The 15,132-nt window shown below is 41.0% G+C and overlaps 1 protein-coding gene across 3 annotated transcripts in view; it reads right to left on the reverse strand.

Annotated features, from left to right (window-relative positions):
* Positions 1 to 15,132, reverse strand: part of Lpcat (lysophosphatidylcholine acyltransferase) — a 38,793-nt gene that overhangs the window by 7,741 nt on the left and 15,920 nt on the right. For 2 of the 3 annotated variants that reach the window (XR_013085578.1, XM_076815024.1), the window contains exons 2-3: positions 14,920 to 15,065; positions 6,308 to 6,525 (exon numbers count right to left, since the gene is read on the reverse strand). Coding sequence is in view for 2 of the 3 variants with exons in the window: in XM_076815024.1 (XP_076671139.1) it covers positions 6,308 to 6,525; positions 14,920 to 15,065 (364 nt within the window). In the remaining variant the exon portion in view is untranslated. Of the gene's footprint in view, positions 1 to 2,530; positions 2,746 to 6,307; positions 6,526 to 14,919; positions 15,066 to 15,132 lie in introns of all 3 variants that reach the window. The other variant, XM_076815037.1, reaches the window with a different exon arrangement.

The following is a 15,132-nucleotide window of genomic DNA, read 5'->3' on the forward strand; positions in this document are numbered from 1 at the left end:
ATTAAGAGAAACTATTTTCGTTGATTCGACGGGAAGAGAAAGCTAATCTAACGCTTACGGTATTGGGTTGTTCGGAAACGTTCGTGTCGTTTCTGACGGCTGTTGCGGGGAGCTGCCACCTTGGACGCATGAAAAATCATAGGTTTATTTAGCATTTTTTCCCTTTAAACAATAGAAAACCTTAATAGAAAATCTGATTAATGGCATTTATTATAAATCTCTTGAAGATTAAAAAAAAAATTGGTTCATTTTGTTTGCAACAAAATCGCGGTGCTAGCGCCGCTGCGCTGATGAATTACGATTTTCCTGAACTAAAAAACCAGAAATTTTCAATTTCTACACGAACTGAAGAGATATATACGGATATTTCGAAATAAACATTTCTATGGGAATGCTGAGTATTTGAAGAAAAATTGTGATTTATAGTCGAAGAATTTGGTTGCAAAAGTGTACGTAGCTAAAAATATTTTCAAGCAATCGTAAAAACCGCATGGGCATACTTCTTTAGATTAACATAAAGGGAAGATTCTCTAAGAATTTCAAGTCAATCGGATGAATAGTCTCTGCGATCCGCGCAATTGTAAAGGACGCACTGCGTAGCGGCTCTAGCACCACCATTCTGTTGAAAAATATATATATTTTAATCTTCAAAAGATATACCCATAACAAATGTCATAAATCAGATTTTCTATCGAGTTCATTATTCAGAAGAAAAAAAATTGCTAAACAAAACCCACAATTTCCATGCGTCGAAGATAGCACCTCCCCTTAAATCAGGGCTGCACAAGGAGCCGTGTCTAGCGCCTAACTGCGAGCAACCAGCCGAGCGTCGAGCAGTCGAAATACATACAGGGTCAACGTTTTATCCTGCAACCCGCGCTCGCGCGAACAGGTAAAATGGCAACAGCGCCTCACGAACGCATTCCACTACAACCATGTCCCGGGTTTCGGAGAGCTGCCAGCGACTGCTGGACAGCAGTGATACCCGAGCTTCGAGAATTTTGGGATGGTCTCTTTCAAATTAACGTCGCAAAGAGCAATTCAGAATTTCCCGGCCCGGGTTGAAAAATTTGGGGCCTTTTTCGTATAACTTTCGAACTATAAATAATTTAAAATATTTTCCATTTACTTAATTTTTTTTCTATCAATTTTTTAACCACAAGTGTTGTAAAAAGCTGTTGCAAACTGTTTACTTGATACTGTATTTAATGCTGTTTTTAAAATTCGTGGTGTTGGTAAACAATAGGCTAGTTGTTTCTGTATCGTTACTTTCAGAAATTGAGAAATTCAATTTTTATTCAGTTATGTGTTAGTTCTGCAGATCTCAGAATCTATTGTTCTGGTTTTCTTTTTTCTGATTTTATCCTTAATGCAGTGCATACCTAGATCAGACGTAAGGGGTAACTAATGGGACGTGTCTTTGATTGTAGCGTTGTTTGAATTTTTTTCCTAGAATTTTTGTGTCTGACTGTCTTGGCTACTCAACGCCACGCCAATACCGGCTTCCGTTAATTTCATTTTTGGAACGACGCTGCATTATTGTGGCTTTTACACGCAGGTGGCGAAAAATCTCTCCGTACAAGGGTGTAGCGCCGCGGTCAACCCCGTCGTAGCTAAAATTTTTTAAATTGAGACGGGTACGAGATCAGTCGACATTATTTTCAAACCTCATTACAGTAATCTGAGGTCCGAGTGGTAAACGGATCATAAAAGCGGAGCGCGCGGCTCGATTACCTGGGGCCGGAAATTCCCAATAGCTCTTTGCGACGTTAATTTGTAAGAGACAGTCCTAAAATTTTCGGAGGTCAGGCATCACTGCTGTCCAGGCAGCTGGCAGCTCTCCGCTGTGCCGGTGCATGGTTGTAGTCGACTGCGTTCGCGAGGCGCTGTTGCCATTTTACAAGTTCGCGCGAGCGCGGGTTGCAGGATACAACGCTGACCCTGTATACTTACGCTTCGTGCCCACGAGCAGGCACCTATACTCCCACTCATTTAAGAAGGAACCCGTTTCGCGCATGTAGAATGAGCTCATTGGCTCCGAAAAAGCGTTGGTGGGGGTACAGCCAATAGTGGCTTCTCCCGGCACCAATGAGCGTCAACCTGCGCAGAAACGTTCTAAACTCGTCGGTCGGCAGGTTCCTTCTTAAATGACACGGAGTATACACTACTGCCGTTCCCATCACTGATTCCATCCTTAGCAACGGGACAGTTCGACGCTCGGCTGGTTGCTCGCAGCTAGGCGCTAAATACGGCTCCTTGCGCAGCCCTGCCTTAAATGCACCGGACTCGACAAGTTTTGAGAAGAAGCTGAGGAGCTTCCAGCGTCATTTGGAAGAAAATGCGCGAAAGCTTATTGTCAACAGCGCCGCGAATTTTCCGAGCAGCCCGATGCAAATGTCGAATGAAGTTTGCGTTAAACCATAACCAGGTTCCCCGTTACGTGTTCAACGGCAGTGCCGGCTGTGGTTAGCTGGCGCAGATTAATAAGGGAAGCGGATGTGGAAGAATCGTTCAATAATTTGGCACATACTTCCGATAAACGGGTTCAGCCCCGATTCTCGTCTTACGATGATCGAAGGAAAGCCAGTTATGTAGACAATCCCTCCGTCCATGAAGGTTGAATGGGGTGCGACCACTAAGATCGGCGCCTCCGCCCTCGTTGCCTGCCTTCCACGCACAACGATTCTCATTCCTCCTGCTTGGTAAGTCAGCCGGCCCATAAAGCACAGCCAGGGCACTATTTTGCTGCAGGTGTCAATCGAGCAATTCAATCGTTAACGCATCCCGACCACATTAGCGCGCTCTGCGTCTCTCGCGTCGTGATTAGTTAGGTACATACGTTCGGGCTACCTCCAGCGAGAACCCATCCGCTACGATTTCCTTATAAGGAAACAGCCCTCCGCCTTTTAAGTTTCATCCGTTTCTGCACAATGGCAGACATATGGGGTTTAAGGTGTGTATAATGCTAGAGGTCGGGGCAAAAGTCCGGTCGCTTTGTTGAACCAAAGTCTTCGTTAACCCTTCCTGGTCACAGCTTCTTATAATCAGAAATGGGAGCTCACTGCACCCCAGCCTCATTTTTAAGTTACCATCTTCGTACTTTTGAATTTTTTCAGTGATAATAAAATTGTAATAGCCTTTTTCTAGTAATGTAAATTTTGAAATGCGATTTCTTTCGCGATAAAACCCCGTTGGAAGTCGTAAAGGCGCGAGATTGGAACTTGAAAATTGCTGTTGGGGTGTGATGCACCCCGTGCGACCATGAAGGGTTAAAAGTAAAAATACAAGTTTTTTTTAACGAAAGTATTTTGTGGTAAAAGAGTGCGTAGGTATCCGTATATCTAGCATCAATTATTTAACGGTGAGCGAACGAACTTTTCCACCGACTTGATATAATTAGTGGAAAAACGTAACTGGGGATCTATACTGTCAGTGATTGATTCCTTCCTCCAAATTACTGTGCTTTTCAATGTTTTGTTATGCTTTTATTTTGTATTGCAAAGACTGTAAGTGGAGACCATATAGTTCAGGAATCAGCAACTTTTAAATGGCAACAAGACTTGGTACAGCCATTATGCAGACGCTGAAAGTTAGAAGGGGATGTTTGGGACCATTCCCCTGCCAGGCCTCAACCCGTTCAACGTTTTCACACATTCTACACGCTCGAATAGCTTCGACAGCCGTTTCTATTCGCGATTCCCATAGAATTTCCCTCTTTACATGTTTTCCCTGGAATATCACGTTCCCTGCGTTTCAATTCTGCGGCGACTATTTTCTGCGACCGCGTATTTTCTACCACCGGTTTCTTTGCACAAGAGTGAGGCTGCATCTGGGCCACGTGACGTTCTACCGAGGAAGCTTACGCAGTTGTAAGTTCGTCATTCCGCTGTTTAATCTTTCGTTAACCAACCTTGGGTATTTATCAGCTTACGGTTAATCGTTCGCTTTTCACAAGATCATTCGCGAGGTAGAATTTGACGTGTAAATGTATCAGAGCAGAAGAAAACAGTGAGAAGGAAATAGAATCCAGAGAGAAACGACAAAGAGAGAGATAGAGAAATTAATGTATACGAAGCGCTCGACAGCATTTGTTAAGCGTTAAAAAGAAATGTAACAGCGAAGTACGCTCCTCGGAGCCGCGCGGTAAAAATAATTGTGCTCCAACTGTGCGCCCGCCACGTTAAATGGTGTGTCAGTTAGGGGCGTAAGGATTCCCATTATCCCAGATTTTGTTAGTAACCATGTAGGTGTTCCCATTCACCACATACATACATACAATTTTCCGTTAGCGTATTCCAAGTATGTTCTGTTTCCTTTAACACGCACGTATAGCTTCCTGATATCGAGTTGCACGGCTTTTACAGTCGAGCAGTCCGCACCGTGCGCGATAAATTGCCCGATCTCCAATGTCCGATGGAATTGCGCGCTTAACAATCTTTTCAGTGTCAGACTGCTCTCCTAGACCATCGCTGATTAACGCTCCTGGCGAGCTCCTTCCTTGCAATCGAGCATCATTACGCGCGTTCGCTCGTGTTCCCCGTAAATATAATCAGCGGAATGTGTTCTATATAAAGAGTTAATTGTAGAAAGTTTACGCGCTTGCGAGTCCCTGCACCGCTCCTCCCTTAACGAGCACCATCAGCTGATTACCCCAAGAAGTACGTACAGTGGTTTAGAATGCGACTCTAGCCGAGCAAAATTATTTTTCCCATTAAATTCTCGTGTACCTACATACTTTACTGGTACACATTTACTCATTTTAGTATTTTTAATTGTTTTTTTTTTGATTATTTATGATTATTTTTTGCTTGTTTTTGTTTGTAAGTAAAAGCAGAAGTGTTCTCGATGAAAGTTAATATTTCCAGATTATAGTCAATTGTGCTTCAGCAGAAATAAAAAATGCGTATAATGTCTATGGAATAAGAATAGTGCGAAGCATTAGGAAGCGCTGCAATATTTAGGTTTTCTGGAAATTTAATAAATACATTAACCTTTTCGCTTGATATTTTTAAAATATATATTCTCTTGTACTGTGATACTTAGCAATGTTCCCCGAAAAAATGAAAAACTGAAAATTAAAAACTGTTTTTATTGATGTAAAATCGACACTTTTGAAGAATCGCCAGAAAATTTAAATACGCAGCGAAAGGTTTAAAGTTTAAGGACAATTTTTAGTGGTTTCTGCAGGTTATTGAGAAATTGATTTTTTTTTATAGGAAATAGCTGAATTTCGTTATAAGAAAAACATTGAAAATAATGAACGAATAAATGCTATTAAAGTATGTAGGTATATACGCACAGGGAAAAATAATGACAGAAATAATTCTGCTCAGCTAGAGTCGCATTTTGAACCAGCGTGTCCGTGTTCTAGAGTTCAATTTACAGATTTATAGGTACATCGTTACCATGAAAACGCTCGCGCGTGCTGTGAAAATAGAAAACGCGAGATTTCGCGTGCCTGTAATGATGTCGGAGTCGCGTTCCATCCTCTTACGTCGCTCAAAATAATTGGAGCATCGTCCACTCGCGCCGGTAACCCATACTTTCGGAGTTATCGATTCTATAAAAACGACAAATTCAACATCAACTCTATACAATAAACAAACAATCATCCCCCGTTCGCCGCATTTTAAACGCGCGTTTCTCTAATTCGTCCATTTATTTTGAGCAGCTCCTACCGTCACCACGACGTGTCCGATGAACTTCCAACTCTCTAGGCGGTCGTCCTTAAATTACGTAAGGCTTTTCGAAGGAGGAGAGGGGGTCGCGAATTTCTCAGGTTTTTTTAAAAGAGCGAGTAATATTTCCAGTCTCGCGTAATATTTCCCAACCTAATTTGCCAATAAATACAAACTCTACCATTAATATCCCAGAAAAGTAATTTTATTTTCTTTCCCAAAGCCGAGTCAAACGAAATTACATAAACATTTAAAAGAATTTTAAAAACCGAAGAAATGCAACGTAACTAAATATTACGCAAGGGGGGTGGAGCACAAAATCTTACGAATTCTCATGCCCGATTAGGGAGGGGGTGAGAATCCGAAATTACCCTTAAGTGATTTAAGACCGGCCCCTAGTCACGTTCCTTTTACTTCTACTTGGTAAGTTGCAGACTCCTTTTCCGTCGTGAATGAGTAGAGTGGGGTGAAATGCAGACGTTGCCAGAGAAGTGTATCGTTGGTTCGTTTGTTGTGCGCTGTATGTATGTACGTATCGAGAGAAAGGGGAAGAAGAAGAAGAGATGTTTCCTGGGGATGGAGCGGGGACTCGTGTGCGCGGCGTGACAGAGCATAAGTGGGAGACCTACTTCCGAAAAAAGGGATGCGCCCGGTCTCCGCCTTGGCGACGATGCTCGGCCCGCCGAGGTATACAACCGGCAGTGCGTCGAAGAAGCTTGAATGCGGGGCTAGGGCTAACACGGGTGCATCCTTTGTTTCCGCTTTACGACCCTTGACCTTCAGATGGTGAAATCCCCCGCAGACGAACAACGCTCGCATCATCCAGCAGATCACGATTCGAATGTCTCTGTTTTTCCAACCGTTCAAAATAGGAACCCTTTTTGTACATATATTCATCACGAGGACACATTTTTCTACTCTACATCGTGCGATCGTTTACTTCCTTACGACACGCAAGCCGGCTAAGCAAACGCGCTCGGATAGCGAGCGCAACACTGCCACAGGGAAGCGCGGACGGAAATCGAGGATGTGCGAGCGGGATTTGCATTCCGTGGCTTGCCACGACGATCGTGCTGCTGCCTCTTCCCCGGTTTTACAATTCCGATTAAACGTCCCGGGCTAGTTTCTCCTGCCAGTGCCTCGGCAATTTGTAGATGCCTGATTTAGTGGGTTTCGGGATGGCGAAGCTGGGTCAAGCGGTGCCGAGGGTGGATTGAAAGGAGCATATTTTGTAAAAGGCGCAGCGATGGGTTTTGGCTGATTCTCGGCTGTCTCGAGACAATTTACATATCACTTATGCAACAAGTAATAAACAAAGGTGGTGCGTTTGCAGTGGCGCACTCGGGATTTAATCTTTCGGGGGAGCCGAGTGGAAGGGTTAAAAATAATTTTAATGCAAATTCAATGAAATTCATCGGGTGGTCGCGGGAAATTATTTCAAGAATAAAATCCAGCTTTCCCTTCTTTTTACAAAGCTCCTTTCTTGGAGGTGCCACTTGGACCCATCTCTGGGTGCGCCACTGTGCGTTTGAATAGAAAGTTTTACCCCTGCGGTCTTCGGAAGGGCTTTCTTTTCAGACTTGCGTTTGTACATACGACACTTTTCACTCGTTTTAGCGACTATTGGACGTTCAAAGGGGGAAATTTATTTCACATTTTTCACTGGAATCCTGTTTTTAAAAAAAAAGATTCGTCAAGCGCGACATGCGTGTACTTTCGTCAAGATATCGTGCGCGATTTATGTGACTTCGGAAGATTTTTAAAGATCTATGGAGTGGTATTTAAAGAAGGCAAGGTAGGAATGCAATATTCTCATTCTGAAAGAGACGAATATCGTGAAAGTTGACATAGAAGTCGATGCTGAGTGCCACGGTACTTGTTAGCCTCCAAAGAATGTTCCAAAGTGAACGATAAAGCAGTCTGTATAATAATCGAACGCTATTATTCCACGCATTACGTTAGTGCTTCGAGTAATGTTGCAGAATCGGATACCACCTTCGAAACAGCCAGCTACTTTCTAAAAGTTTACAATCAATGCAACGAACTTTGCGCTATGCTTTTAAATTATTTAGTAGAAACTACGAAGGACTTGTTCTAAGAAATCGTTTTCATTGATTATTGCGTGAATAAGTAAAGCTGTCGCGGGGAACCTCTGCTTGGTAAACTGGAGAAGAAAATTTCTTTCGTGCCTTTTAATGTCAACTATTTCTGATCTTTTCAATTATACGAATTATAACCACGTTAATGCTATCAATTATTCGCGAAGAACAGTTCTTACTAATGATTTTCTGACAGTCACAATTCATTAATTATTTAACTCAATCTATCGTTCAGCAGCCAACAATTTATTCTGCTAGCATCTCCTTTAGCGCGAAATGTTATTATTAAATTTTAAAATTGAAAATACGATCCGAAGAATAATTTCGAAAGGCAGACAAGCGCCTATCCCTGTTTCCTAAATGCTGTTCGTAGATATCCATAATTTTAATATTTATAGAACCCCATGTGGCGAATTGCCTGCAGCACGTGCCCCATCCACAAACGCACGAAACAAACAATCGATGCTCTAAGCCTGCAACGCGAAGCTTTGCATTTCTTGTGAATAATAAACATCGAACAGCCGTAACTACACGTGCGAAGTACATACAAGTGGACACGATAGTTGCAATCTTAAGCAAAGCAGCTAATAAGAGCATGCGAAACAAGATATCCCGCTAAAGCAGCTCCTGCAATCCATTATATCCTCGCCTCGTCCGCGATAATTTATTATCCCGATTAATAGTAAGCGCGTGAAAGCATCGACGAAAGTTCTACGGCACACTTTCCGATACGAATGCTCAGACAAGTAACCGCTTCGAACTTCACTGTCAAGAGCGTAATCGATCTCGGTGGAATATTTCGAAATTACTCCCCGCGCGCGAGCGAATGAACAGACGAGACCTATAAATTATACTCCTCGGTGATTCAATAACTGAGATTACCTACCATGCACTTTTTGTAGAAAGCGTAATAATTCACGGCTCGAGCCCGAGGGAAAATGAGGCTAATGGGAGGAATGCTCGAAACTCAAAGATACATCGGTTGTCCGAAAAAGTTCGTGCCGTTCTTTTGGTATTGAAAGAAGAATTTTTCAAACTTCCCCATTGCCCCCGGATGATCGAGTATTGTCTGTGGTGAGCAGTGCATCTTGTCGGCTAAATCGCGGGTCGTTTGACGAGGATCTTCCAGAATTAAGGGGAGGTTCCGGTCTAAAAGTCGATTTTCTTTTTATTTCATTTTTCGAATGTTCAACGTTTTAGGAATAAGTGTTGGCAAGGATTTGGTGAAATTCGTAAAATTCCCGAAGTTATAGGCATCTGAGTAGCGGCAAGTGCATGGGCAACAACCGGCCACTCGGTGCCCACGTAAAACTTTAAACACTTTTTTTTCGAAACAGTGTTCTCGAAACGGTGGGATCTGTATTTCCAAAAGTTATCATCCGATTCGACTGAAACTTTTTTTAATTTGAAGAATATCATTCTGGCTAGGAGAGATACCAGAAAAAAATACAAAAATTGAAAATTTATAGTTTTCAAAGGCGTTGAAAGGGTGAAAAATATAGGGAAAAACTGATTTGAAACTTCAAGTGTCGTTATTTTCTAAAAAATGTTACTTTTGTAATTTGTTCTGGTTTCCTCCCTAGTCAGAAGTATATTCTTCAAAATAAAAAAAGTTTCAGTCGAATCAGAAAATAACTTTTGGAGATACAGGTCCCACCGATTTTTATCAATTTTTTGACGCCTTGACTTTAACGACTCCCCAGTGCCGTCTGAAATGATTAATTATAAAACAAAAAATATATTTCTATAATATAAGACATCCTTAATACAATGCAAAAAATCCCACTAAATTATATATAGTAGTTTTCCTTTAATTAATTCCTAAATATCACCTATTTTTTGGGGCTCTAGACCGGAAGGTCCCCTTAAGGCCTCCAATCGATCTTCGTTGAAGACGCGCGGTCGCCCGGAACGTGGCTCGTCAGAGATATAAAAATTCCCGTGCTTGAAGCGTGCAAACCATTTTTCGAGCTGTTTCCTCTGCGTTGGAGTCTTCTCCGTAAACGGCGGATATGTTTGAGCAGCTTGGAACGTGGTGCAGCTTCGATTAAACTCGAATAACAAATGGTGTTGGAAATGTTCGTGTTTATGGGCAAAATTTTTTTGAAATAAATTTCGAATGAGGAATAACAGTTAAAAAAAATGATTTGTCATGTGTCGAATAACGTTGACCCGGGTAAAAAAAAATGTCAACCTTAACTTTAACTTTAATTTCATTCGACGCCGAATAATGCGCACCGAGAAATGATTTGACGTCGAATAAAGTTAAAGTTGAGAAATTTATTCGACGCTGAAATTGACACGCTCGACGAATAAGAAAATTAACTTTATTCGTCGAGTACAAAAATTTACTTTATTCGTCAAATAATCTAAAGCAAGTTCTATTCGATCCGTTGTTTAAATATTTTTTTACTCAGTTATTGCCCAACTCTGCTACCAACTTGGCACTGCATAGTGCAGCGAAATAATGGAAAAGCAGATAAGGAAAACTTAAACGTAGTGACGTGGAGGAAATTACAGGCTTTACAATCGCGCGAACTTGAAGTCAACATATAAATTCTTTCTGGCTTCAAATGCTCAATAAAAACATCACGAACTTAGTGGACAACCTGGTGCATTACGAAATTCTGATCAATTTAAAACGAAATTAATCAGATTTTTATTAACATTTCCATTTTCTTCGGCTATCTTCAGTGATAAACAGTAAATTTCAAGGGGGATCTTAAAAGCTGCACTCGAGCTTTTCAAAGGCTAAAGGGTTACACCATCCTGACGTTTCCAAAGGAGTGAAATCTGTTTCTTTTATTACATGCCAGTTCGGATCTGTAAAAAGAATGCGAAGCTCCCATTGAAAAGTTCGTTGTAATCACAAAGGTATGGCTCATAAATCGGAAGCCTGCACGACGAACTTTAAACTTTAAACACGTTTCTTCGAAGCTACACTTTCCCACCTGGTGTGAGCAATATTTCAAAAACCGTACAATCAAATCTAATGATATTTGGTACACAAATTCTCAGTGACATTATCCACCGTATGACGTACAATTTATTGTTTTACTCAGTTCTCAAGATATTTAGAAACCAGGACTACAGAAAAGCCACCCCATCTTTAAAATGCTGTAATCTCTACGATATTTCGAATTTCAAAAAATGCGTATGTCATACAATAGAGAGCACCTTTGGAACTAAGAAGACTATTAAAATTTTAATTTACAGTTACTGAGAAAGTTGGAATCACCAGCGTACCAAGCGCACCGATACGTGCGTGGGAATAACGCAATTTCTCCCGTTATAAATAAATATAGACGATTAAAAAAAATTTTGGTTTAAAGTTCACTAAATGCTTCGTACATGGTGAGAAGGTCATTTCAACCAGTCGCATACATTCCCTCTAAAAAATTCGCGAGTGTACCGCTCGTTTTGACCCAGTCAAAGTGGTGTAACTCCTTAAGGGGTCATGAGGCCGAAAAAAGGGTGGTCTTTGGAAATTTTTTACTCAAAAGCTATAACACATTTCTCAAAAAATCTTCTTTCCTTTCATGGATTGCATCTAGTACCGTGCATCGTAATTTTTTCATTTAAAAATATTTATCAATAACTAAGTTATTGTCCATCACTCGAAGGTTCTCTAAAAAAAAGGCTTCTGCGGTGACCACTGCTGCTCGAAAGTCGATCATCTGAAATAAAAAATTCAAAAGAATTTACTTATTATATTATATTATCTAGTATTTGAACGAAGGATTTTTTTATCCGATGCTTAGTTTTCTTTTAATTGGCGAAAATCAGGCAGGATTTATGATAAAAATTGAAACGTTTACTTTAAACATCAGCCATTTTTTCACAAATCAATATTTCGAAAAATCCTTCGTTCAAATACTAGACAATACAATATAATAAGTAAATTCTTTTGAATCTTTTATTTCAGATGATCGACTTTCGAGCAGGAGTGTTTTTTTTTAGAGAATCTTAATAATCACAAAACTGAGTTTCTCTCTGTGTAAAAGAGTTTTTTTTATTTTATTGTGTATGTTCTTATTTACAACTATTTACAACTATTTACAACGCTTACCTGTAAAAGAGAAACGACATTAAATGTCAATTACTCCCCAATTACAATCTCTATTTTCTATTGTCTTTTAATTCGTGGAGCTTTGTCCTTACACTGGTGTTTACTCCTTAGTCTTTCTAATCTCCTCAGCCAACGCGCCGTGAGTGCGCGGGCTAATTTAAAAGGGAGTACCCCGTACTTTCTTTCCATATTTTTAAATAAAAAAATTACGATGCACGGTACTAGATGCAATCTTTAAAAGGAAAAAAGATTTTCTGAAATATGTGTTATAGTTTTTGAGTAAAAAATTTCCAAAGTCCACCCTTTTTTTCGACCTCCTGGCAGAGCATGACCCCTTAATCCGCCGTATCTTCAAAAGTCTTGTACAACTTCTGTCGAGCCGATTACGTCCGAGATGAAAAGTGTCGTTTAAAAGTTTAAAGCATGATTGGAAAGCGTACTTAAATGCTGCGTCTGTTCGTAATCGAAGGTCGTGGCGGCTGATATTCACGCCACGAACGGACTCCCATATCCGCGGGATGCCTGCCGTGGATTCCATCGATTCGGCGTCTGCAGAGGGACGGACGCGAACTACTTGCCCGATGGACACTTTCTCCCGTTACTTATTCTATTTATCGTATCCTCGGTATCCTCGGCCGTTTCTTTCCCGTGGCCATTCATGCTCTCTCTCGCGCCGCTAGCATCTTCAATCGTTTCAAGTACGCGTTCATGAAATAAAATTCTTAAACGGATTTCCGCAATTTACCTTCCCCCGCTTTGCATCAACGGCGATACGTCTTCCCCGAGAATATTTTTACGCCCGCCACGGAGGAGTACATCGCCGGCTCGGTAGTGAAACTGACGAAGTGCATATTCCTCAATTTCTGGCGAATGCGAATTTAAATTGCACTTTAAAGTTCAATGCGCCACGATGAATCAGGTGGGCAATCATTCGAAGCTATTCTGAAACGAATAAATTACTCCCGATATGGATTTTTATTAAACTGTTGTAAAAAATTTAGAAAGTAACTTTGGTGTACGTGGTGTTTAATAATCCTTGAGGATTTTACGATGCGATGATGGATTTGGCCAGTTTCACCAACAAGCCAACGATATCGTTCCCTGTAATATCTTTCGATGAGCATTTCACCGTGGATTCAACGATCTAATACCTTCTATACTTTTTTCTGCTAAGCATTCTTACTTTGCCAAAATTTTACAGGAATTTATGCTGACTGTTCTACGCAAAGTTCGAGCGCTAACATCGTAACTCAGCTGTTGCAGCTAGGCGCCTACACTATCGCTCGTAAGTAAGGCGAATGTCCCAATTTCTGCTCATGCCCCCATTTCTGCTGATTTCGTATTTTTCTTATTATTATAAGCGTCACGTTTGTACTATAGTTAGAACGAAATAATTCTAAATTATTTGAATATTCACGCGAGTGTTGCGCGAGCTTGGGGCTAATCATAGTGCAGCATAAGCAACGAAAATCTTTTAAAATGAGAGACTCATGATTTTTCGACTATTGGTACTCGATAATTGGGCATAGAATAGTTTTTGCAGTAAAATTTCTTATTTAATAACAAAAATAGATACCGTATTGTACTCTGGATGTAGATTTTTTTTACTATTTTGGATTATTTTAAGTAGAAAACAGGTGATTGGGTTTAGGGTGAAGTGAATCACCGTCGTGTCCGCATTTCTACTCACAAAAATTTTAGCAACAGAAGCTCACAATTCAATATATGCTGTAACCTCTATTTCTATTCGAAGGCATTTTATTTTTTGTTTACGATTATTTTATGCGTTACTCTTGTGTTATAAAACATCTCCATAAAAGATGTAACTTATTTTAACCCGAAAAGGCAACATATTATGTGAGCAGAAATTGGAACAAATGGTGAGTAGAAATACTGACATTTAAAGCATTATATTTAATTACAATTTACTAGTATTACAATTTATTAGTATTTAATCACCTTGAAATAGCTTTCTTAAATAGTTTTCGACTGGTTGATTTATTCTTAAAGAATTAATCAATTACTCTGCAAGTTTTGATCATAAACAATTTTTTTACCCCTTCCTTCTGTCGAGTAACCTCTTAAATGAGCAGACATTGGGACATTCACCTTATTTGATGATTTATCACAGGTACGTTTGATAAAAGCGAAAAGAGAATGTTTCTCCACATACATGTGGCCCAAATTAGCTATATCTTAGCTCACAGCAACGCGTCATTCTGTCCTGTTAACTTAAAACTGTTTCCCCAACTAAAATTCGATTATTCTCATTACCATTCGATTATAATTAACCAGCGAATTAATAGGCGATCATAAAATCTAACACCACAATCCTCCAAACGTCATTAAACAATTGCGAAGTGAGAAAACAGTTCGTTCGCACGAAAAGCAACAATAACCATCGTCGTCCATTAAAGTGGCAAAATCTCGCATACACAACGAGAAAGGGGTAGCAATTTGATAAAGACAAGCAACAACCAACCAGGTCACGATTCATTCTACTCTCGCTGCTACCAAAACGTACATGCGATAAGTCACGGAGTACTTTTCAGCGGCGGTGTACGCACGCTGGTTTTCCAGCTGCACAGAAATCACGCGGCTGTTATCCTCGGTTTTTCGAAGCCTGGCGAACAGGCGTCGCTTATTAATCCCGACGGCCCGCAGCGTCGTGCCGAGGTTTAATGCAAATGCAAACTGAATGCGATGCGACTACGAAGCGGGTGAGAATTAAGGCAGGTATGTGGAACGATATGATTGCGTGGCCGAGAGCAGCACGGTCGGCAGAGGTGAAAAGTAAAAGTGTGATTAATATAAATTAGAAGCGGGGGTGGGGGGGGGGAGGGTGGGGGCTGCCAAAGCGGTCGCGGATGCAGGGGCGATACGCTCCGAGTTCTATCTGGACGAGACGGCACTCGAGTGTGAATGGCCGCGTACTTGGCCGCTGCCGGGGCGGAGTTTCAAGCTTTCAGACAGTTTATAGAGAGTATCGAAGCTTCGTCGGTAAAAGAGGAGAGGTAGTACGTACAAAAAGCGCCAAAGGAAGAATACGTAATGGTCGGGCTTGATGCCTTACCGTCTCCACCCTTTCAGAGGGGCTCGACGGAGATCTTCCTCGGACAATCCAAGGAGACCTAGACAAGCGAGGAGCCAGGCCATGATCACCAGTGCCGTAATTGCAGCCAGTCTGAATGGCAGAAGAGCTACCGTCAGGAATGCCGTCTGAAACACGAAGCACTTCCGCTTCAGCAACTGCCGCGAATGTGTTACTTTACTACGTTCCGGGAAA

Source organism: Andrena cerasifolii, chromosome 1 (assembly GCF_050908995.1).
Source record: "Andrena cerasifolii isolate SP2316 chromosome 1, iyAndCera1_principal, whole genome shotgun sequence".
In the NCBI taxonomy this organism is placed as follows: Eukaryota; Metazoa; Arthropoda; class Insecta; order Hymenoptera; family Andrenidae; genus Andrena; species Andrena cerasifolii.